The sequence below is a fragment of the Chelonoidis abingdonii genome, chromosome 10, assembly GCF_003597395.2.
Source record: "Chelonoidis abingdonii isolate Lonesome George chromosome 10, CheloAbing_2.0, whole genome shotgun sequence".
NCBI lineage: Eukaryota > Metazoa > Chordata > Testudines > Testudinidae > Chelonoidis > Chelonoidis abingdonii.
Genome location: NC_133778.1, coordinates 366,220 through 389,763, shown reverse-complemented (window position 1 = coordinate 389,763; position 23,544 = coordinate 366,220). Strand labels below are relative to the sequence as shown.

The window sequence follows — 23,544 nt, the reverse complement described above, 5'->3', positions numbered from 1 at the left end:
ATTTTAGGCTTGTCTAGTATTTAAATGCAAATAATGATTTTAACAGCTTGGAAAAAATAAAACCTACGCAGGTATCTGACCGCGAAGTTGCAGTCCCGCTGTTTTTGATGAGTTGTTTTTGAGGAGAGCAGAGAAGTAGAACTTGGCTGAGAACCTGATAAAGGCACAAAGCTTCATGGACAGTTTCCTTGATATTGATTTTGTTTCTGTAAGGTATGCCAGGGATGGAGGGGGGGGAGGGGGCTGATGGGTCAACCAGTTGCTGAGGAAGAGATCATCCACTGGAAACCTAGAGAGAAGTTTCCATGCACCACTAGAGTCCTATAACTGAGGCAACCTCCCAGAAAACAGAGCATATCAAGACCTCTCAGAAGTGTTCAAATAACGGCTTTAATTGTAATATTTTTTCCCGAAGATTTTTAAAAAACATTAGCTGTTAAGTACATTAAGCAATTGCTGTACATACCGCAGTAATGCAACATCCAGACCAAGGCTCCACAGCAGGGCCTGAGAGTGGTGGGTGAAAGGCATTTGAACAGCACATGGATTTTAACATGTGAAAGGAGGCTGATTTTTAAATTAAAGGAGGAGGGGAGGGAAAATCACGTAGTGATTACACGGACTCATTCCAAACCACTGCAGTTGTTTGGGCTTAAATGATTCTCAGGGAGGGGAAAGAACAGATGAGGCTGGGGTAGAATGGTGGGTTTCGGCTTCCGTTGAAATGTCCAGCTGGGTGTACAAGACCTGAGGTAGTCAGAAAATCTGGGAAAACAAAACTAGACAGTAATTTCCCATCTTGTAAGAATCCCAGGGTGCTAAAGCATCTGTCTGGTAGATCAAACGCTGCTGTAAGAGCAATAAGGCCACCCTGGCTCCCCGCTGTCTTCAGCTGCAGTAGGCTAGACCCTAATTCTCCAACTAGATCCCTGTGCAAAGCCCTCATTGAAGTGATTCAGCAAGCTCTGCCCAGGCCTCTGCAGACCCACTGGCAGGATCAACTAAAGCCAACAGCTTGGTGAAGAACGCAACAAGTCTGCGCTTTGAACAGATACTTACAAGCCCTCTGCTGATGCATATGGCGACATTTAGCAGAGTGAACCCTTTAGGCAGGTCTGCTCTCTGTTGGAATGCACTGAACTTCGGCTTCCATTACAAGGTATTCCAGCATTTCCACATAGGGTTCAGGCTGATGTATGAAAAAAAAAAATTTAAGGTGGTCAGTTCCTTTAAAAAAAAAGGACCCCGCATGTGAGCATTACTGCCTGCCAGGTTTCAACTCTGTGCTATAATAAGTTGCATAAGAAATACCTTAAAGACCCTGAGAAGAATATCCATGATATTAAGGTGCTATTCCTCATTAGAGAGAGACTTGTTTCTAAGGGAAATTCTTTCAGGGTGACATTTGGAGGGGAAATTAGAGGCACAATCTCCATTACACTATGTCTCCGTTCTTTGGAGGAGCGGGGTTCCCGGAAGTCATACGTGTCTCACTTGTCGCTCTACTCTCAGGAGATTCTGGCAGTGCCTGCCCAGATCCACAAGTCACTTGGGATCACAAGAGTACTTCTATGGCCTGGCTGTCGCTGGTGCAGGCAGACTGCATCAAGCAGTTTTTATTGTAGACACTGGATAAGATGGTCCTGTGATGCAAGCCAGCCAAACTGTTCAGAGCAAACCCACTGACAGATGGATGACTGATGCCAGCTGTTGCCTCCTATGCTTGGTAGGAACTTGACAACGGAGAAAAAAGAATTGTGCCATTATCTCCTGACAACCTGTGATCATGGATAAGTCGATACAAGACCATGATGCTTCTAGCAAGGTCACACCAACCTCTCACTCGTCGATATAAAGCTCAAGGACTAAAAATAGACTTCAATCTCAGTGATCAACCCAGCAGAAACTGGGAACTTTTTCATCAGTTTTCCATTGCACGGGACATTGTTATTGTGTTATGTGATTTCACACTCAAAATAAACATCTTCCTTCTGTGCAAAAATATGTTTTCCCCTGTGTGAAATATTTCAAAGGTGGAGGGAGAGAGGATCATTCAAAAAGGGAAGTGGCTGTTAAAAAGGTAGTTGACGTCGCATGTGAAGGAACCACGGAAGGGGTAAGATTTCAGGTCAGTTGAACCATTTCTCTGACCGAGGATTATTTACATGGCAGACTGGAGCTTAGTAGCCTTGAGGGGCCTGATTCAAAGCTCATGGAAGTCACTGGCAGTCTCACCACCAACTTTAATGGGCTTTGGATCAGACCCTAAACTTTAAGGGCCTGACTGAAATGGCACCTAAGTCAATGTAGTAACTCCCCCAGACTCCAACAAGCTTTGAATCAGATCCCAACTTAGTAAAGACATTTTTTAAAACAATGTCAAATACAGCTCTTCTCTCCTGACCACATCTGAAGCATGCAGGTCCCCAGCAGAGATCACCAAGATGTTCTTATTGCAGTACAGAGCAGTCAGTAGAGAGAAAAGTTACTTTCAAGAAGACTGGCACCTTTGTAGTTAATGCCCCAACAAAAGCAAATGAGGGAAGAAGAGGAGGTGGGAACGCCACTGAACCAGAAATCTTTTCAGTTCCTTCCAGAATGCTAATTGTAACAGCAGGCAGGAGGGACATCCCCCTTTGCCTGAGTGCTAAAGGCAGCAGTGACCCTTCAAGTTAAGAACTGCAGTGGTACGAAAAATAGGTATTGTGTATTTCCAGATCTAGACATTAGAAAAAGTATATATATAAAAAACAGATCACAGAGAGCTACTGGGAAAAAAAGTACGACTGCTTTTCTTTGTAACATTTTCTCAGGGCTGTAGGAGGTTCAGAGTTACTGCAATGGTGAATATAAAACAGTGATTCCAGAGTCTCTCACTACAGAAAACCTCGTAAGGGGTCAGGATGGGGGGCGGTTTGAGGGAAGGGAAAGGAGAGATTCACAATGTGCTTTGTTTTACATACATATTTACATGATTCATGGTCAATTTCAGAAGTGATCATTTAAAAAAGTTCCTACACAACATAAAAATGCAACAATTCTCCCATCAAAGTGGTTTCAACTTCTGCTGCTCATTTAAAAAATTAGATATTTATTTGCAAATGTCTTAAAAAAATGTGTTGGGTTCTCCCCCACCCACTGTTAAACTTTACAAATAGGAAGTTGTGTAACTGGTATCAACCCCTCAACAGAAAAAATCCAGATCTTCTGGACTCTTTCTACATGAGGGAGAACACTCAACAGAAGACCTGCTTCACTGTGCAATTCCAGTCCCAGAGCGAACGTTCAAACTTTGGCCTTTTGTCAGCTGCCGCCTGTTTTTTGTCCTCTGCTAAAACCAGGAAGAGTTAAACACATCAGGAGTCCCTGCCATCAGATGGCAAAATCTTCATGGTCTGGAGGGCTAAAGGCAGCTGCACGGAGTATGTCCAAGGAATTGACTAGGATTAGGGCCCCTGTTAGATGTTTCCAGCGCTTGGTGATGGGGTTCTTCATCTTATCCAGCCCTATGTGCAGCTCCTGGATGACATCTCGGTAGCTATCTCCAATCTGATTGCTCCAGGTTAGCAGAAAGTCATAGGCTGGTTTCCACATGGCCTGTGTTCCATGCCGGAGAGGCAGAAAGAGAAAGCAAACACAAACAGAATTAAGAGATCTGTTCTTGTTACTTAGACTAGATGCTGCTCTGCTACAGAAATGTAGCCATTTGCTGGGAATTTCTGCGGCTGCTTCGGGGCACAGAAATGGCAGTACCAGAACAGGCTCTGGTCCAGCTGAATGCTTTGGAGAACACACAACACTAGAGCGATATCTGCCTATTCAGGCCCCACTTCAGCAAAGCACTTGCGTCCATCCCTATTCATAGGACCCTACCAAATTCATGGTCCATTTTGGTCAATTTCACAGTCATAGGATTTTAAAAATCGTAAATTTCATGATTTCAACTATTTAAATCTGAAATTTCATGGGGCCGTAATTGTAGGGGTCCTGACCCTAAAATGTGTTGTGGGGTGGGAGTCACAAGGTTAGTGTAGAGGGGGCTGTGGTACTGCTACCCTTACTTCTGCGCTGGTGGTGGTGCTGCCTTCCGACCTGGACAGCTGGAGAACAGTGAGTGCAGGTCGGGAGCCCAGCTCTGAAGGCTGAGCCACTGCCAGCAGCAACGCAGAAGTAAGGAGGGCATGGCTTGGTATGGTATTATCATCTCTACTTCTGCGCTGCTGTCTGCAGATCTGGACCCTCCGTCAGCAGCCACCACTCTCTGGCTGTCCAGTTCCAATAACCTTGTGACCCTTTGCAACTCCTTTTTGGGTCAGGATTCCCAATTTGAGAAACACTAGTGTCCCCCATGAAATCTGTATAGCATAGGGTAAAAAACATACAAAAGACCAGATTTCACAGTCTGTGACGAGTTTTTCATAGCCATGAATTTGGTAGGGCCCTACATATTCAGCAAGGGACTTAGAATCATAGAACATCAGGGTTGGAAGGGACCTCAGGAGGTCATCTAGTCCAATCCCCTGCTCAAAGCAGAACCAATTCCCAACTAAATCATCCCAGCCAGGGCTTTGTCAAGCCTGACCTTAAAAACCTCTATGGAAGGAGATTCCACCACCTCCCTCAATAACCCATTCCAGTGCTTCACCACTCTGAGTGAAAAAGTTTTTCCTAATATCCAACCTAAACCTCCTCCATTGCAACTTGAGACCATTACTCCTTGTTCTATTTCTCTGAGAACAGTCTAGATCCATCCTCTTTGAAACCCCCTTTCAGGCAGTTGAAAGCAGCTTTCAAATCCCCCCTCATTTTTCTCTTCTGCAGACTAAACAATCCCAGTTCCCTCAGCCTCTCCTCATAAGTCATGTGCTCCAGCCTCCTAATCATTTTTATTGCCCTCCGCTGGACTCTTTTCAATTTTTCCACATCTTTCTTGAAGTGTGGGGCCCAAAACTGGACACAGTACTCCAGATGAGGCCTCACCAATGTCAAATAGAGGGGAATGATCACGTCCCTCAATCTGCTGGCAATGCCCCTACTTATATAGCCCAAAATGTGATTAGTCTTCTTGGCAACAGGGGCACACTGTCAACTCATATCCAGCTTCTTGTCCACTGTAACCCCTAGGTCCTTTTCTGCAGAACTGCTGCCTAGCCATTCAGTCCCTAGTCTGTAACAGTGAATGAGATACTTCCGTCCTAAGTGCAGGACTCTGCACTTGTCCTTGTTGAACCTCATCAGGTTTCTGTTGGCCCAGTCCTCTAATTTGTTTAGGTCCCTCTGTATCCTATCGCTACCCTCCAGCGTATCTACCACTCCTCCAAGTTTAGTGTCATCTGAAAACTTGCTGAAAGTGCAGTCCACGCCATTCTCCAGATCATTAATGAAGATATTGAACAGAGAAAAAAAAACAACAAACAAAAAAACTTGCATACGTTCAGCTTTGAGCAAATGTTTAAATTAGGGCTGTCAAGCAATTAATCACACTGCTCATATTAGAATACCATTTATTTAAATATTTTTTGATGTTTTCTTCATTTTCAAATATATTGATTTCAATTACAACAGAACATAAAGTGTACAGTGCTCACTTCATATTTTTATTACAACTATTTGTGCTATAAAAACAAAAGAATTCACCTCGTACAAGTACTGCAATATAATCTCTATCATGAAAGTTGAACTTACAAATGTAGAATTATGTACATAAAATAACTGCATTCAAAAATAAAACAATGTAAAACTTCAGAGCTTACAAAAGTCCACTCAGTCCTACTTCTTGTTCAGTCAGTCAGTCAAACAAACAAGTTTGTTTACATTTGCAGGAGATAGTGCTGCCCACTTCTTGTTTACAATGTCACCTGAAAGTGAGAACAGGTGTTCGCGTGGCACTTTTGTAGCCGGCATCATAAGATATTTATGCGCCAGATTTGCTAAAGATTCATATGTTCCTTTATACTTCAACCACCATTCTAGAGGGCATGCGTCCATGCTAATAAGGGGTTCTGCTCGATAACAATCCAAACAGTGCAGACCAACGCATGTTCTCTTTCATCGTCTGAGCCAGATGCCACCAGCAGAAGGTTCATTTTCTTTTTGGGTGGTTCGTGTTCTGTAGTTTCCGCACTGGAGTGCTGCTCTTAAGATTTCTGAAAGCATGCTCCACACCTCGCTCCTCTCAGATTTTGGAAGGCACTTTGGATTCTTAAACCTTGGGTCTTAAACCATGTAGCTATCTCACATTGGTACCTTCTTTGCGTTTTGTGAAATCTGCAGTGAAAGTGTTCTTAAAATGAACAATACGTGCTGAGTCATCATCTGAGACTGCTATAACAGGAAACATATGGCAGAATGCAAGTAAAACAGAGCAGGGGACATACAATTCTCCCCCAAGGAGTTCAGTCACAAATTTAATTAACGCATTATTTTTTTTTTAAATGAGCATCATCAGCATAGAAGCATGTCCTCTGGAATGGTGGCTGAAGCATGAAGGGACGTATGAATAGTTAGCATATCTGGTACATAAATACCTTGCAATGCTAGCTACAAAAGTGCCATGTGAACACCTGTTCTCACTTTCAGGTGACATTGTAAATAAGAAGCAGGCAGCACTATGTCCCGTAAATGTAAACAAACTTGTTTGTCTGAGCGACTGGCTGAACAAAAAGTAAGACTGAGTGGACTTGTAGGCTCTAAAGTTTTGCATTGTTTCGTTTTTGAGTGCAGTTATGTAACCAAAAAAAGTCAAAAAAAATCTACATTTGTAAGTTGCACTTTCACGACAAAGAGATTGCATTAGGTATGAGATTAACAGAAAAATACTGTTTCTTTTATCATTTTTATAGTGCAAATATTTGTAATAAAAATACTAATATAAAGTGAGCACTGTGCACTTTGTATTCTGTGTTGTAATAGAAATCAATATATTTGAAAATGTAGAAAAACATCCAAACTATTTAATACATTTCAATTGGTTTTCTATTGTTTAACAGTGCGATTAAAATGGCGATTAATATTTTTTGAGTTAATTGCACGATTTAACTGTGATTAATCAATAGCCCTAGTTTAAATGCCATCAACTTCAGTGAGGCTCAAGCATGTGCTTTGCTGAATCGGGGCCCAAGTCCAGATTCAGGCCGTTTGCTCATCAGCTCCTGACCCTGCTGCTACAATCCTGTACCATAACCAGCCACACTGTCCAAAGCTGGACCTGTGGAGAAGAGAATGACTGCTGGAGCCCTGCAGTGGTCAGATCTCAGCCCAGAGCACTGGCCCTTATTTCCTCTAACAGAATATGAACAATGAACCCCAAAAGAGCCACTGGTTTGGGGGAAAACCTCAACTCAAGCCAGGGGCCAGTATCAGAGGGTGAGACAAACAGTTATTCAAACTGAAAGGGCCCCAGGATTTCAGTCAGTCATTGAGAGGTGCTACTTATTTTTAAAGGAACAGCAGAGAGATAATTGAAACTGACCAGTGTTCAGTCCGCCCCAAACCAAAACCACCCCATAAGATGTGAGTACTGAGCCTACACTGGCAGGCTCATTGCTCCACTCCCATAAAGGTAGGCGTGTGTGTTGGGGGGAAGTGTGTCAATCACAAGCATCAGCAGGAACACAATGATTTGTCCCCCTTTCAGAAAGGGAAAATTGGACAATTGTGAAAATGATGAAACACCCGCTCCTCCTGCAGGCAGCTTCTCAGACTCAAACATCAATGGAGCTTCTCCTCTAGGGGCCACTTTCAGGCATTCATCTCCTGATGGGAAGGAACTTTGCTCTGGCTTGCCATTGCCAAAGAAGCATTTTTATTGCTGACACCTCAGCCAAAAAACCCAAAAGGCAGCCGAAATCAGCCCTCAGGTGTTTGGTTCCAGACCATTGCACGACGCCAGCCACGCTTTAAGGGATTGTCAAATCTAGTCTCACCTCACTGTCCACCACTCCAGTCCTGTCTCTGTGGGGGGCTTCGTAGGCATCCATCTGTTGTTTGGAGACCTTGACTAGCTTCTCTGCCAGCTCCCTCCAACGCTGAGCCACTTCCACAGCTGTGGTCAGGAGCACAAAGTCCTGAATGAGCCTCACAACCAGCCCCTGGCAGTCCATTTTCAGCAAGGCCTAAGAAAAGATAGAGCAAACCAAGCAAAGGTCAGGTACAGTCCCAGGGTTTCATCTTCTAGCAGCCACCAACAGTGTTCTCCTGGTACTCTGGCCCAGCAACAGCTCAGAACAGTGACAACTCATTACTACAATGACAGCAGCACTTCATTCTTTGCTCTCAAAGCCCGCGAGAGAAGGAAGCCAAGGCCCTCCCTACCAAAATCCAACTCAATCTCCCCTTCTCTGAAGCCCAGCAGCAAGGCAAGTCTTGTGTTCCCCTTTCTGGCTGGTTAAACAACCCCGTCAGTGTGCATAGGGAAATCTCTTGGATCAATCATTAACTCCTCTCCCCCATACGACAGGTGGCGAAATAGAATCACTGGACCTGCAGGAAGAATTATCTCATTAAGTGGATAAAGCACTTTGCCTTGATTTTAGAGGTAGGGCTGGGTGTTCTAGCCAGATCGTCTAGGCAAACACACTAAATATTTAGCTCCATGCTGCAGTTTAAGCCTGTAAGAATTGAGAAAAATAGCAGCATGTAATAAAGATAATTAATTCAACATGGTCAAAATACGTTGGAGCGATAGTGACCAGAGAAGAACAGAACAAGGCTTTCAATACAGAGGTGCAAGATAAATGAACCCAAGTACTTGTTAATAACCAGAACATCTGCCAGCCCTGACAAGGTGAGGCCTAGATCTGATGCCAATGCCACCCAGCTGCCTGGATAGTTCAGAGATTGAGGTGGTGAAGGAAGCAGTCATTCTGCTGAGGACTCTAGCTTGTGTTACACGGCTTTTGTCCTGCACACTCCAACTTTCTATTCATTAGACTGTCTCTAAACTCTCAAAAGGAGAGTTTATTGATTAAAAAGCTGTGATTTCTGCAAACCCTTCTCTGTGGTCGCTTCAACTAGGGAACCTGGAGTGGGAAGTTTTTTGCCTCTCTTACCTAGCCAATTCTTTGACCAGTAAATGACTGACATTGAACGAATCCAGAATTCCAGTGAAATTAAAGACTCAACACCATGTGACCATAGCCTGGTTTTGCATAGGACTGAGCAAAAAGGGACGCAACCTGCAAAAACAGACCTGCAAGTGCCAGGTAGGACTCTTACCCATGACTTTCAACTGGCCTAGGAAATTAAGGGCTTAAATAGTAATTAACAACATAGAATCACAGAATTGAGGTCACTTCCAGTCCTACGAGAGGTCATCTAGTCCAGTCCCCTGCACTCATGGCAGGCTAAGTATCAGACCATCCCTGACAGGTGCTTGTATAACCTGCCCTTAAAAACCTCCAGTGATGGAGATTCCACAACCTCCCTAGGCAATTTATTCCAGTGTTTAACTACCCTTATAGTTAGGAAGATTTTCCTAATGTCCAACCTAAACTGCCCTTTCTGCAATTTAAGCCCATTGCTTCTTCTCCTATCCTTAGTGGTTGAGAACACTTTACCTCCCTCCTCCTTCTAACAAACTTTTACATACTTGAAAACTGTTATGTCTCTTCTCAGTCTTCTCCTCTCCAGACTAAAACAAACCCCGTTTTTTCAGTCTTCACTCATACGTCATGTTTTCTAGACGTTTAATCATTTGTTGCTCTTCTCTGGATTTTCTCCAATTTGTCCACATCTTTCCTGAAACGGGGCACCCAGAACTGGACACAATAGTCTAATTAAGGCATAATAAGCACAGAGAGAGCAGAATTACTACTTCTCATGTCTTGCTTACAAAGCTCTTGCTAAAACATCCCAGAATGATGTTTGTTTTTTTGCAACAGCATTACACTATTGACTCATATTTAACTTATGGTCCACTTGACCTCCAGATCACTTTCCACAGTACTCCTTCCTAGGCTGTAATTTCCCATTTTGTACGTGTGCAACTGATTGCTCCTTCTCAACTGGAGTACTTTGCATTTGTCCTTACTGAACATAGAAATGCCAGCCTGAATCAAACCTATGCTCCATCTAGTCCAGCATGCTGGCTGCTAAACTGGCCAGTACCAGATGTTTCAGAGATTACACAATAACCAATTCATGGACAATTACCTACCTATGGGGAAAGTTTCATCTTCACTTCAGGCAGTCAGTGACTGATTTGCTCTGTGAAGTATAAGAGTTTATATCCCTTATTTACACAGGATTTAAAAAACAATTAACTGTACATGAAAAAAATGATTAGACACTGGTGGATGTTCTATCTCCTAAGCCCTTGGCCTCAGGGACATCTTGTGGCACTGAGTTCCACTGGTTGTATAAGCATTCATTTCCTTTGCTCAGTTTTAAAGTCTGTTGCCTTTCAGATTCACTGGGTGCCCTCTGTTCTTGAGAGAGAAAAGGGAAGTGTCTTGAGACAGGCAGAGGGAAGGTTGTGGTTCCAGAGCTACCCAACGACACGCAGAACATGTCAAAGAACTTTAACAGGGATCTCAGCTCAACTTTACGGTGAATACAAACAATACAACAATCCCGGGAATGCACACAGACTGAAAGGGAGGCCAAATGGATAAAATCCCCCCGCAGCATTTTAACTTTAAACATGTTTGTACGTGAATGTGCTACAAGTGATAAAATAATTCCTCAAATTGCCGAAAGGTTTGTTTCCTTTGTACATTCAACCATCATAACACCATCCCGAGGAGGAAATCATATAGCTAACACCATAGAGAATAGCACCCTAGGAAGAGAGAAAAGCAATGTCTAGTTCCTAAGCTTTAAACTACCAAATCTGTCAGGGCAAAGTTCCCAGAGGCCCACACATTTATCACCTAAGACAGTCTATCCTGCACCCCTGATCATCGCCCCTCCCGCCTGCCTGCCTGCCTTTTGAAATGAACGCTCTAGAAAGCAGCTACAGAGCACTTGCATTGTCTTGCTCTCTGGTAAGCGGAGGCAGAGGGAAGGAGGACTACAATCAAATTATGGCTGTGGAATTGTGTTAGCTCTTCTAACCAGAGCTCTCAAGGTATTCCCCTATCAACAGCGGAAGTAATAAACTCTCCTGTTAAGCAAACAAGGTAAGAGATTAAGGGGCATAAAACTTTATAAGTGTTATAAACTGCTCAGATAGAAGAGTGATGAGCCACAGAAATATACTGGTGTATCCTGCAGTGATGAGCCCGAAATCTGGAGCGACACTGTTGTATCAAGCTAATTGGGTCAGTGCCATCATTTCCTGAGGAAGACTTAAGACCATCCCGACGGGAACTGGAACCAGCATTTTCGCCTTCCGTCCCTCTCCTGGAAACTGCCAAACAACGGTTCAAGCGCAAAGACACTGAACAAGTGTGAATTGTAGTATAGTTAACTACCAAACATGTCTACGGTCTCAGCTGTGAGAGTGCCTTCTCTGCATAATCACCTCTGTGCAGCGACCCCTGGATGGGTCCTCTCAAGCAGCAAACACTGGACCTTGGCATCCGAAGCAAGAGTGCCCTAGTTCAAGCAGCAGCTGCTGCAAGGAGAACACCCCTCTTGCAGCCCACCCCCTCCTCAGGCACACTGCTGGTCACAGAGCTAGGGGGTGCACTCAGAGCCCAGGGCGTGTGCTGTGTGTGGGGGGCAGGCTCTCTTTCGAGATGTCCCTAGAGTCCCTTGCAGCAGAGGCAGCCCAGCTGCTTAGCCCTTTCAGGATCAGTAATCCCACCATTCCAGGGCCCAAAGGCCAGATCATTACCAGTGGCTCTGACTCTCCCGCTCCACAATGCTACAAATCAGCTAGGAAGGAAGGAAGGAAGGAAGCCTAGCTTTGCAGTGGCAAGGCTGAGTCACTAATTGCACTTGAACACAAGCATTTTGCTGTGTTTCCTAGACAATCTGAGTTAATTACACATGTACAAACACAGAAGCTACCCAGTACTCAGCAAACACTGCAGCAAGCCACTCTGATCTCTTCTCCAAGCAAGCCATGGCTGGGATGTTCAGGAGAAAAGATGCCTTGAGGAGGCAAAAAGCTGCTGCCCCTTTATGCTTTAGTCACTTGAATGGATAGTTAAATCTAATGGCAAGCCACAAGCAGTGTGAGTTAAATAAAGGACACACACAGACTCTGGGAATTACCCAAAAACTCATTTACAGAGAAGTCATCATAAAGCCGTATTCATGAATAACCAAATTCATGAAATATTGAAAGAAACAGTCCCCTCCTTTCACTATGCCATCAAAACAGAATTGATTTATTTCTCTAAAAGTCAGGCTGCGAAAATGCTGTCTGGTTTGGCACAGGGACCAGTTATAAATTGTACACATATACCCTAGTGTGCACACCCATGGGTGCTTACAGATCAATTAATGAAAATTAGTAAATGACTCTGTTACAGACAGCCACAATTACAATACTTGTTTTAAGATGCCTGTGAAACTGCTTGCAGCTACAAATCTTAAAACAGTTTTTAAATAAGAGGCATATTACAATCAGGGTTCTGTGTGTTTGTGAGTCCACAGAATTCATGAAGGACCTCCCCTTTTCTGCAGGATCACGCCACAGAATCTCAGCTTTTCTGGATCTTTCGAGCCTTCCACTTTTCCAGCTGAACTAAGAGTAAACGGATGCCACCAAGTCTTAGGAGCAACCCGAAGCAATATGTATCTGAGAGGTGTGAACAGCCCCAATTCATCCCAGTGGATTAACTCTGAAACATACAGATGATGATTGCAATATCCATGTTGCTCATGTCACCTCTGATCATTTTAGCAGAAACATCCAGCCCAGGTACTTATCCCTCAGCCCTAGACTGCCTCCCATGGCGCTAAAACCCCAGCCGTCCCTTACCTGGGGCAGTTGCATCCCCACCCCCCCACTACAGTTAGGATGTTGCTATGAGTTGCAGATTCAAAAAGGCACCAAAAGTGGAAAGTGTGGGGACAGAGTAAAACAGATAAAAAGTCAGCACAAATGTGCTGTTGTACTGAGGGTGCTATTCATGCGCCCCTGATGCAAACATGGCTGAAAGTTTCCTGCACTGGTCTGGCTTCACTAAAGCCAACCTGAAGACTTAGTGTTAGCAGAAGGGGCTTGGAGTGGAGACAGAAGGGAGGATGGCTGTGACAGAGAAGAGCAGCCACAATCCAAGTGGATGCGGTGACGGGTTGAGGAGAGAGAAGGGGATTATGGGACCCACCTCCCGCCCAACCTTGCCCCTTCTGCAGAATGCTGAAGTGAACGATGCAACAAGCAAAAGAACTTGATCGGTTAAAAAAAGAGAAAAGAACAAGAATTCTAATGTCCAGAGTCGTCCAGCACTAAAACTAGTCCAGGGCCCATCAGGGCTGAGCCTGGGTACTTTACCCCCATGAATACGGCTGGAAATTGCCAGCCAATGAAGGCAGGCGCCACCACCCCTGGGGCTGAATCTCAACAGTGAATCCAAGTGGGCACTGCTCTCTCTACATGACCATTTTCCTTTGCCTTGGACCTCACATCGTCATTCGCATGGGAGCACAGCTGGTGCACAATGCCACCAGATCAGAAGGGCTGAGTTTTACACGCATTATGCATAGGGGAAACAATAAGCCGTGCTGTAAGACAGTGGAGAATCAGGCCTCTGGCTCATAGGTAACCCTTGTGCTGCAGCACTACAGGGAGCTTCCTTGCTTTATTCCCTAGCACGAGGAGGGCCAAGCGGAGCCTGTTGACTGCTGCTGAGCAGGACAGAACAGCGAGCGCCAGCGTGGGGGGTGGTCAGCAGGTGAGTCTGGGCATGAATGAGCCAGGGGCCAGAAGAGTAGAGAGTTTATAAGAGCTTAATGAAAAATTGCAGAACCACAGCACCAGCAGGTCAAGTGTGAGAGACCGGATTGAAAGAGATGAAAAACAGGAGAGGCACCCAGGGCTTTGTCAGGGCAGGACATGTTCACAGCAGCTGAGCAATGTTTCATCCTCGTGCATCTACATCAGGAAGAGTCCATTAGTAACACCACGCACACGCGCCCCGCAAAGGCCACAATGTGGCGAGGAGCGCTCAGGCCAGCAACAGCAACTGCAATAATCAAAGCAAATACTGCAGATCGTCTCTGCTCTTTGGACAGCTCATCCCTTTTGCTGCAAAAACGCATACAATTAAATCACAGACACATTTGCTTTCAAAGCGATTACTGGTCCAGCTGGGATTAGCAGGGTCACAATAGACCTTAATCCTGAATCAGGCTTTTGTAGCTACACTTGCCGCCTCCCCCTGACCCCAATACAAGATAGCAAAACCCACCGATTCATCTCTTAAAATACACTTAAAATATTCTGGTTTCCACTGACATCAGGATAAATCTGCAGCCTGATCATGGCTGTACTATTATGGCCACTGCTGTAGAGCAACTACACTGACCCTGCTCATCAAAGCATTCAGTAACCTCAGAGCTCCCCAGTACGCAGGGCAGCACAGAGCAGGCTTTGAGATTCAAATAATATTTCAAAGCAGCGCCGACAAAAACACATTTAAAAGACCTTTAGAGACACCAGTATTTGCATCCTAGCTCAGAAAGGCAGAATACCATTTCCAATCCTCTAATCCTGGAAAATAGCATCTGAGCAAAAGGGGAGTGGATTGCCCAGAGGGGAATTCAGTACAAAGCTTTGGCTGCTATTGAGCGACACATGCACAGCACACAATGGTGTTTGCAGAATCATACAGATCTCACCTCCTCCCCTCAGATTAATTTACTGACTCTCCTCCAGACTCAAGACTCATTTCAGTTTATGGAAAATTAATCAGTATCCCCAAAGGAGACCGCGTTGATTGCAGAGGATGAGAAAGCCATGGGCCTGATTCTCCATCAGCTCATGTGGTCAGCGATGCAGCTGGCATCCTGCCTAGAGACTGGGAAGATACATTTGGTGTGAGAGAAGTGATGAAGTTTGCAATGCAGCTGACCAGTTGTCCTGGCTGATCCCTGGTGTCCTGCTCATGGCTCTGACACCAACTTGCTGGTGGTCATGGTGAACTCAAACCCATCCCTCGGTGCCTTCCTTTCCCATTTTGTGAAGTGGGCTAAATGCTTCTTTCCCATGCCCCAGGGGAGTGGTAATCCGGAATGAATTAGGGTCTGCCAACTGCTCTACCAGCCCCAGATGGAAGTAGTTATGGAAACGCAGAATATTTTTTATTAGTTAGGTTTCAGAGTAGCAGCCGTGTTAGTCTGTATCCACAAAAAGAACAGGAGTACTTGTGGCACCTTAGAGACTAACAAATTTATTTCAGCATGAGCTTTCGTGAGCTACAGCTCACTTCTTCTGATGCATAGAGTGGAACACACAGACAGAAGATATTTATACATACAGAGAACATGAAAAGGTGGAAGTAGCCCTACCATCTGTAAAAGTCCAATCAATTGAGATGAGCTATCAGCAGCAGGAGAAAAACCATTTGAAGTGATAATCGAGATGACCCATAGAAGGTGTGAGGAGAACTCAACATGGGGAAATAGATTCAATTAGTGCAATGACCCAATCATTCCCAGTTATTTTATTAGTCAGTGACTCCTGATGCCATTGTAGTTGCAAAACACTCTAGAGGTTCGAAGCATCCTGACGCACTGGAGAATACTACTGCATTAGTCCGCGTCCCACCTTTCTGCAGTGCCATAAATACAGATAGCTAGCAGGGGAGGTGGTGGTGCTACGTAATTTTCACTATTAGAAAACCCAGAGCTCTGAAGGGATGCTAAAATAAAGAAGTGATCTAAAGTAAAGCTATGATGGAAAAGCTACCCACTGCCTTTGAGAACAATCCAGGAAGGAAGGGGGACGTTACTCTGCTTTGTACACTGCATTTCTCTAGGGCCAGGAGCTCTAGCCAGACAGCTGGGATGTGAGTTCAAGAACACTTCCCCTCCCACCCCCAGATTAGAAACCTGCAGCCCCCTAGTGTCATGTGACACTTCTGCTCCACTCCTAGCTACTGATGTCTTGGAAATAAGTCCTTACATAAGCAGATATTCTCAATAAGGCCACGTATCCCATTCAGCATGCCAGACCCAAGTTATGCAACAGGAAACCCAGCTTGATACGGCCCCAATCCCACACCCTCTCTTTTCCTCCTGCCCCCAAGCACAGCATCCCTCCCCACTTTATAGTAGCATCATTTCAGTTCTACCCTGGCCCAAGCTTTCGATTTTTGGGGCACTACGGAATTTTGTATTGAACACACTCAATTGCCCTATGGCCAAGGGCTGGGGGAAGTGACGGAGTTGGAGACAAGTCATGCTTTGCGCACTGAAGAATACATCTCTCTCTCTCTCCACCTTTGGACAGGGGAAGAGTTGACCCTAAATTTGAAGTAGGAGGGCAATACTCCTTAGTCCACACTCCAACATACCTTGACAGTCACTAGCTGATCCTCCCCACCCCTTTGCAGGATCTGCCAGTACAGCCCATGCTAGAGAAGGCCATTAGGTTTCCATGTCCACACTTAACTAGTGCCCTGGTGAAATGAAGCATACGCCTCACGCTGTCCGGAAGAATAGAGGTCGTCTGCCGCTAAACTGTCTGCTCATTGTGGCAAGCCCCCCAGCATCAGGTACGCTGGACACACTGTGAAAGTGATTTTCACAACCAGTCAGAAGCACCGGAGATTTATTTTTTTAAAAACAAAGTGACAATTTTGGAACAGCTCTAAATAAAAGCATGATTATAAACAATATGTCAGGACATGAGAACCTTTACCCTCTGCACGAGTAATGGGAGAACCTAAAAGCTTAGCATCAAAAGCAGCTGCTCTTTGATTATAAACAGGCAGTTCAGTCAGAGGGGGCTATTACCCCATACTTTGTATTTTGTGCATTTCACCTGGGCCAAACAGAAGTGCTGTGGCAACATTTTGCCTGATTGAGGAATATAGGTTCCTCCTGGAATTTAAACACTAAGAACCTTGCAGCCAAAGGCACATGTGCAGCTGTTCTATATCCATATTAATATTGAGGAGCTTTGGAGTGAGTACCATGCTGCTGCTCTGCAGCTTTGTGCTAATTCAGCTGACTGGGGCTGAGCTCAAGAAGTGGATAGGATGCTGCTGCAGTGCCCTTGGGATGGGAGGTCATGGGCAAGCTATTCCTTTGCCTTCTCAGCTCATACGTGTTTGATGCATTGAGATAATCATCCAGGGCCTGATCTTTTCCCAGCGGAACAATTCCCACCAACATTAGTGTGTGAACTGGATCAGGCTCCTTAATTCTCAGTTGGGTCTTGCCTCCACCCTGGCCCCTACATGATGCTATCAGCATATAGGGGACTCAGCTGGTCAGGAGAGAATTCCACCAGCATGAACCTAGTAGGGCTACATGCGTGACCCAGTGCTGCCCCAGGGATAAAGCCTGGTAGCACCCCAGCACTATGGCAATTTGCTCAAACTTACACCACTGCTGTTTTGGCCCTGCACCAGCTCAGAATGCAGGTGGTGCAAAGGAGGCATGAGGCCACCTTTAGCTCTCTGCTACTCCGAAGCTGCATGTCTCAGGAGGCGCTGCATAAGGTATGCACTTACTTTGTCCCTAGAACATAACTGTTACTCTGAGGACATCAACAGTGCCAGAACCTGTTTCCAGAGGTCTGAGTTCAAACAACAACTCCTCCTCAAACAGCCTGATTTAGTGGGATGGAAAATTCATTTCTGTACAAACCTCAGTACTGGCTAACCATCGTACTGTGCATGAGAAGTTATAACATGCTGTGATTTTCTTCTCTTCTAGCATAACTAGTAGCACCCTGAAATACTGAATGTCAGGAAAGCAATATATTGCTAGAAAGGGCTAGAATGATAAACACACTACAAATTCCAAAGGGAAGTCATTATCTCAAAGATACAACTCTGAAGAACCTGGCAGTATAGTTACTGCTTAGTGAATCCACTAGAGTTTCACTTCATTACTCCTCCTAGCAGCAACAGCTCGTAGGACATGCTGAGCTACTGGGCAAAATGTTAAGAAGCAGATAAGTGCCTATATCACTTTGAAAAAATGCTATTTCGGAAAGCGTTACTCATTCTCTAACCGAGGCTTGGTGTGAACTGTGAGTACATACGAGGCCTCTGAACTAGGGGCATGCTGGGCATCTTAAAACTTAAAACTGCTACTGTTCTGAACCAATTCGGCAGTGTCCCTTGTCTTTAGTGGGTCTGGGAACTACTGCATCACGCATAGGCCTCAGCTGAGCAGGGCACTTCAGCACATGCTTCAGGGCTTCACCAACTCAGGAACTTCTTTTCTGCTCTTCCAGAGTGAGAGATGCCAGTGTCTTTTCTGATTTTGATATGATCTTTGCAGGGGAGGCTGTGAAAGAGTTATCTATTTGATTGGATGGCCTATCTTCTGAAGACAGTTCCTTCCCCCCCTCAGGCATTACTGCTAATGCTAGATCAAAAACTGACTATTAACAAGAAGCCTGGATGATGACACGGAGTTCACTTTTTTGCCTCATCAGCTTAGAGTTGAATTCCCAGGCCCAATGGAACACGAGTGATCATCTAGTCTGAGCTCCTGCATAATATAGGCCAGAGAACTCCCCCAGAATAATTCCTTATGGAACTAGAGCCGAGATTTTTTAGAACAGCCAATCTTGATTTAAAAATAGCTAGTGAAGGAGAATCTACCACAACACTTGGTAAATTCTTTCAGTGGTTAACGACTCTCCCGGTTAAAAATTTACCCCTTATTTCCGGTCTGAATTTGTCTAGCTTCAGCTTCCAGCCATTGGGTCATGTTAGACCTTTCTCTTCTAGGACCATTGACAAATACTTTCCCCCAAATAGGTATTTATAGACTAATCAAGTCATCCATTAACTTTCTCTTTATTAAGCTAAATAGACCAACCACCTTGAGTCCATCACTATAAAGCATGGTTTCTAAAACGTCCATTTTTTGTGGCTCTTCCACAAGAATGATAAAACGTATCATTAATATCATCCAATTTATCAGCCTCCTTCTTGAACTGTGAACACCAGAACTGGACACATGATTTCAGCAGCACCATTGCCAGATACAGAGAGAAAAAAATATCTCCACTCTTACTCAAGATTCCTGTTTGTGCATCCAAGGATTGCACTAGCCCTTTTGACCATCGCATCGCACTGGGTACGCAAAGTCAACTGATTATTCACCATGACCCCAGAGTCCTTCCTTCCCAGGAGTTCCCCCATCTTGTAAATACAGCCTACATGCTGTTCCTAGATGCATAGATTTGCATTTGGGTGTATTAAAAAAAACACATTGCTTGAGCCCAGCTTAGTAAGTGATCCAGATGACTCAATCAGCAACCTCTTCTCTTCATTATTTACCACTCCCCTGGTCTGTGTCACCTGCCAACTTTACCACTCATCATTTTGAGAAGTACTTCCATTCCAAACTATTTGTAGGTAGGTAGTTTTGCACACTGCTCCTTCACTTTTGGAAAGTCATTTTTCTTGACTTTAGGATTATAGAAGCCTGTATTTATTTTCTTTTCCAAACCAAAAACCAGTTTGGAAGTGAAATGGTGAGATCAGAGTTTAATCCATGGGATTCTTCTTGAGAGCAGATACTGGACAAAAAAGAAAGATCATATAAACGGATACAAAAGAAATCACCATTTTTTAAATTTTAATAAAATATTACCCTTGAATTCTCATGCCTTGAGTCTTTCCTTAGATCAAGCCAAATCATAATTGCTCTGGAAGCACAGGAGGATTATACATCTAAAACTGATTTCTGAAGAAGTAACCACTTGCTCCAGGACGAGAGCCCATCTTTTATCAAGAGCATCTCTCACAGTCAAAAACCTTAAGTGGACTGAAGTCTTCATGTAGAAGGCTGCGGTTGGTGCTAGCAACTCAAAAAATTTAAGACTCTTTGGGAGCAGCTAGTTGCCAAAAACCTACAAGTCTCACTGTTATTTCATTATCTTGTGAATACTTAGACAGAGAGAGTGTTTTCATCCTTTCCTTCTCATTTAGGAGAGGCACAGCAGCAACAAGACCTACAAGCCATCTGTGCCCTTTACAGCCAAAGATAATGAGTCCAAAGTAAAACCCATTTAACTACTACAGTTCTTCACTGCAATAAAACAAACCAAAAGAGCTCCCGAAGCATTTAAGAAGATGAGTAAATATTTAATTTTGGTCTTATAAAGAGTCCGTTTACATCCATTAAACAAAACTACACATGCTGAAAACAGGCTGTTTCTAAGACAAAACCATAACCACCGTCTTAACCCCTTAGAGAACTTTCTACCTTCCCACCTCCACTCTCACACAACTTCCCCAGTAAGCAAAGTCATGCAGCACCTCCTAATGTCACCAAATCCAGGTCTAGAGAAACCACAAGGAGGAACACAGTCCAGGGCCAAACTCCCCTGCCATGAGGACGTCTTGCCACCAGTTCTGTCTCATTTATAGCAAGAGGGGCTGTTCGCTGGAGCAACTCGGATGATCCAAAGTGCCCCAATAGCACACTGGAAAAGATGCAATCTTTGAGGTATCCGAAGTATTTAGGACTTTCAAAGTCAAGTCAGCATCTTATACTTCACCTGGAAATGCAGTAGCCAGCATAGATCACAGCAGCAGCAAAAACTCTGAGTTTACCACTCAGGGTATGTTTTCATAGAATCATAGAAGATTAGGGTTGGAAGGGACCTCAGAAGGTCATCTAGTCCAACCCCCTGCTCAAAGCAGGACCAATTTCCCTGCATTAGCCTAGGCTATTACGCCCCTAACTCCCCACCCCTCTGTCCACACATAAAACCCTTTCACCTGAGTTTGGTGGTGCTTGAAACTTGGGCTAGCTGGCCTGGCTGGAGTGTGGAGCTCAGGTGCCACTTACACTCTGATTGGTAACAAAGACACATTGCAGTGAGGAAGCAGACTAAGTCGCTCAGTGCCGATATTTCTTGAATGTCTTCCCACAATTCCCCCAGGTGGCCAGAAGGACAGACACATGCTCCACATCAACGGGAGGCGAGGGGGGGGGGAAAGAGGACTCAGAGCAGCACAGCTGACTGCAGCACAAAGAACCATGGAATATGTCCCCAGAAGTCCTAGCAATGCACCCGGGGAACGCAGCACCAGTGAGGAGGAAACAGTAACTCAGGTGGGGCCTTGCAGTGTGGCAGCTCACATCCAGGCTACACTAACCCGGTGGCCCAGACTGTGGTGCCCATTGCCCAAGTAAGCTTGTCTGGGAACGCAGACCTTTAGCCAGAGTGGTTTTTGCAGAGCTCAGGTGGTGGGTGACTTTTTAAGTCCTGTTTACTTCAAGCTGGATCTGTGTAATCAGAAAGCTCCAGCCAAAATTTTCAGCAGATTAGTGATTCTGGCTCCTTCAGTTTTTGGGTGCCTGATTTTTCATGGTGTGCTGACCGAGCACCCCAGCTCAAGGTGCCTCCACCTGGGACTACTAGCCGTCACTTTTCAACATTTAGGGTTCAGTCTTCTACAGTTGGGATAACAGCAGGTAATGGACTCTGAGCTATAAACCCTTCCAGTGGTTCTGAACACAAGCCTGTTCCAATCTCTCCCACCGCCCTGCTAATTGGGTTCCTGGTTTCATTTTGTAGACTCCTTTGCACGTGTGAGCATGCATGCACAGTTCACAGGGATCAGGAAACTTCTATGTAACTTTAACAATTATTTTTAAAAAACCCACCGCCGCACTCGCGAGGGTTGGATGACTCTACTCTAAGTGAATTGTCTTTGTAACGTCTCGCTTTTTGGATCAGGATTTTAATAAAGCTGCATTCAAAAAGCAAGACAAATCTGGTTATTTTTAGAGGAAGCTCAGTAACTCCCCAAGAGTCAGGAGATTCTGGTACCCCCAGGAAATAAGAAAAGGGAAAAATACAGCTGCTGAACATCTGTGAGGGCCAACAATGAGGAACAGAATTTGGCCTGTAGGAAAGAACTGATTGCAGGTATATTCCTGTAAGATTGCAGAAATGTAGAAGCCCATGGATTTTTTCAAACCTTCTCTCTTCCATTGTTAAACGCTCATTTGCCTGAAAATCTCACCCCCAATTTTGAATGAAGAGTTCCCTTGGCAGGAAAGGTGTAGGGGGAAACCCAAAATCTGTTTTTGCTTTTGAAACAGAAGAGACTCTTGGAGAGCTCTGGGGAAAGGTCATGATCACCAGACGGCGCTGAAGTTAGGGATGGGTTAAACTGGCCTATCTGTGGGAAACAGGTTCATCTTGGCGTTCTTCCATCCTACATCTGTTCCCTTTGGATTAGTGCTTATATCTCACAGTACTGCCCCCCCGCCTCACGATATTCCTCTTTTCAGCTAGAAAAATAGCTCATGGCCCTTGAGTAGCCTGTCCCATTTGGCTTTCCGCATCAAGGATTCTGTCTGAATTCCTTTCCACCTGTCCCTCTTTTAAAGTAGAATTTGTGCTTCTTTGTTCTTTTATTAAACACGAAGGGTTTTTTTTTTTTTGATGCATCCATACCCTTTTCCTTTTGAGCAGAGGCCTTCTCAGCAAGAACCCTTCTTAAGGGTTGCTTTTCCTTTGAGTAAGAACTTGTGCTTTGAAGCTTTTCAATGATTGAGACACTTCGGCATTTGAGTTGCCATTTTCCATTCCTATCAATGCCCTTCTGTACAAAGGTGACTGGAACTGCATGTCCCAGTTACAGGCCCATTCCTGCAGGCTCAAGCAAGATTGCTGCCTGCACTTAAAGACACAAATGGAGGAACGCCACAAGCAGGTATTAAGAGGATCCTCTCTCTGGTGGATGGCAATTTAAACTATCTAAACAGACAGTTAGATAGAAGGCAGATGGAGTAGCCTGCCGTGGCCGATTTTTAAGAGCAGGTTAGACAAACACCTGTAAGGGACGATCTAGACAATACTTAGCTCTACCTTGAGTGCAGGGGATTGGACTAGAGACCTCTCAAGGTCCCCTCTAGTCCTACAATTCCGTGATGTACAAAAATAAAGTAGCACCTGTACTCAAAGTAACAAAAAACTGACATATGAAGCAAAGGGAAGTAAGGCCTGTCAGTCTCTTGGGAAGTATAGAGAGGAAGTGCAGGGGCAGAATATTCTCTCATTGACTACAGAAGAACAAGCCATACATGGTTGGGAGCAGAGATGGGGACAAGATTACACCAGGTTTGTGCATGAATGAGAATCCTGGCCTATGTAAAACCCTTCCCCCTACTTCTCATCATTCTCATTCACCTCCCTGCTGAGGTGAACGTTTCCATGTCAGTAGTAACAGACTGATGTTTTGCTACTTCTGAGTAGTTAGGGGAATCCCACAACTGAGCAAGGAGGCTGGGCTCAAAACGCCCCCTGGCTCAAGTGGACAATAAAGAGTCTTGAAAACACCCCTTGACAACACAGATCTGAGCTAGTTCCTAGGCAAAGCCTCTTCACATTCACTACACAGCCTGCATCTCTGCTAGACTTCATAAGTTATCAAAGCAGAAGGGGATGCTACAGCTTTAAGACATTTCAGCTAAAAATGTCACTCCTGTCTGTCA

General features: G+C 44.7%; 1 protein-coding gene across 2 annotated transcripts in view; it reads right to left on the bottom strand.

The window, feature by feature from the left end:
* Nucleotides 1–371: 371 nt before the first annotated feature.
* Nucleotides 372–23,544, bottom strand: part of SH3BP4 (SH3 domain binding protein 4) — a 65,492-nt gene continuing 42,319 nt past the window's right edge. For both annotated transcript variants that reach the window (XM_032776353.2, XM_032776354.2), the window contains exons 4-5: nucleotides 7,926–8,114; nucleotides 372–3,597 (exon numbers count right to left, since the gene is read on the bottom strand). In XM_032776353.2, the coding sequence (XP_032632244.1) occupies nucleotides 3,373–3,597; nucleotides 7,926–8,114 (414 nt within the window). In that variant the 3' untranslated portion in view covers nucleotides 372–3,372. The remainder of the gene's footprint in view (nucleotides 3,598–7,925; nucleotides 8,115–23,544) is intronic.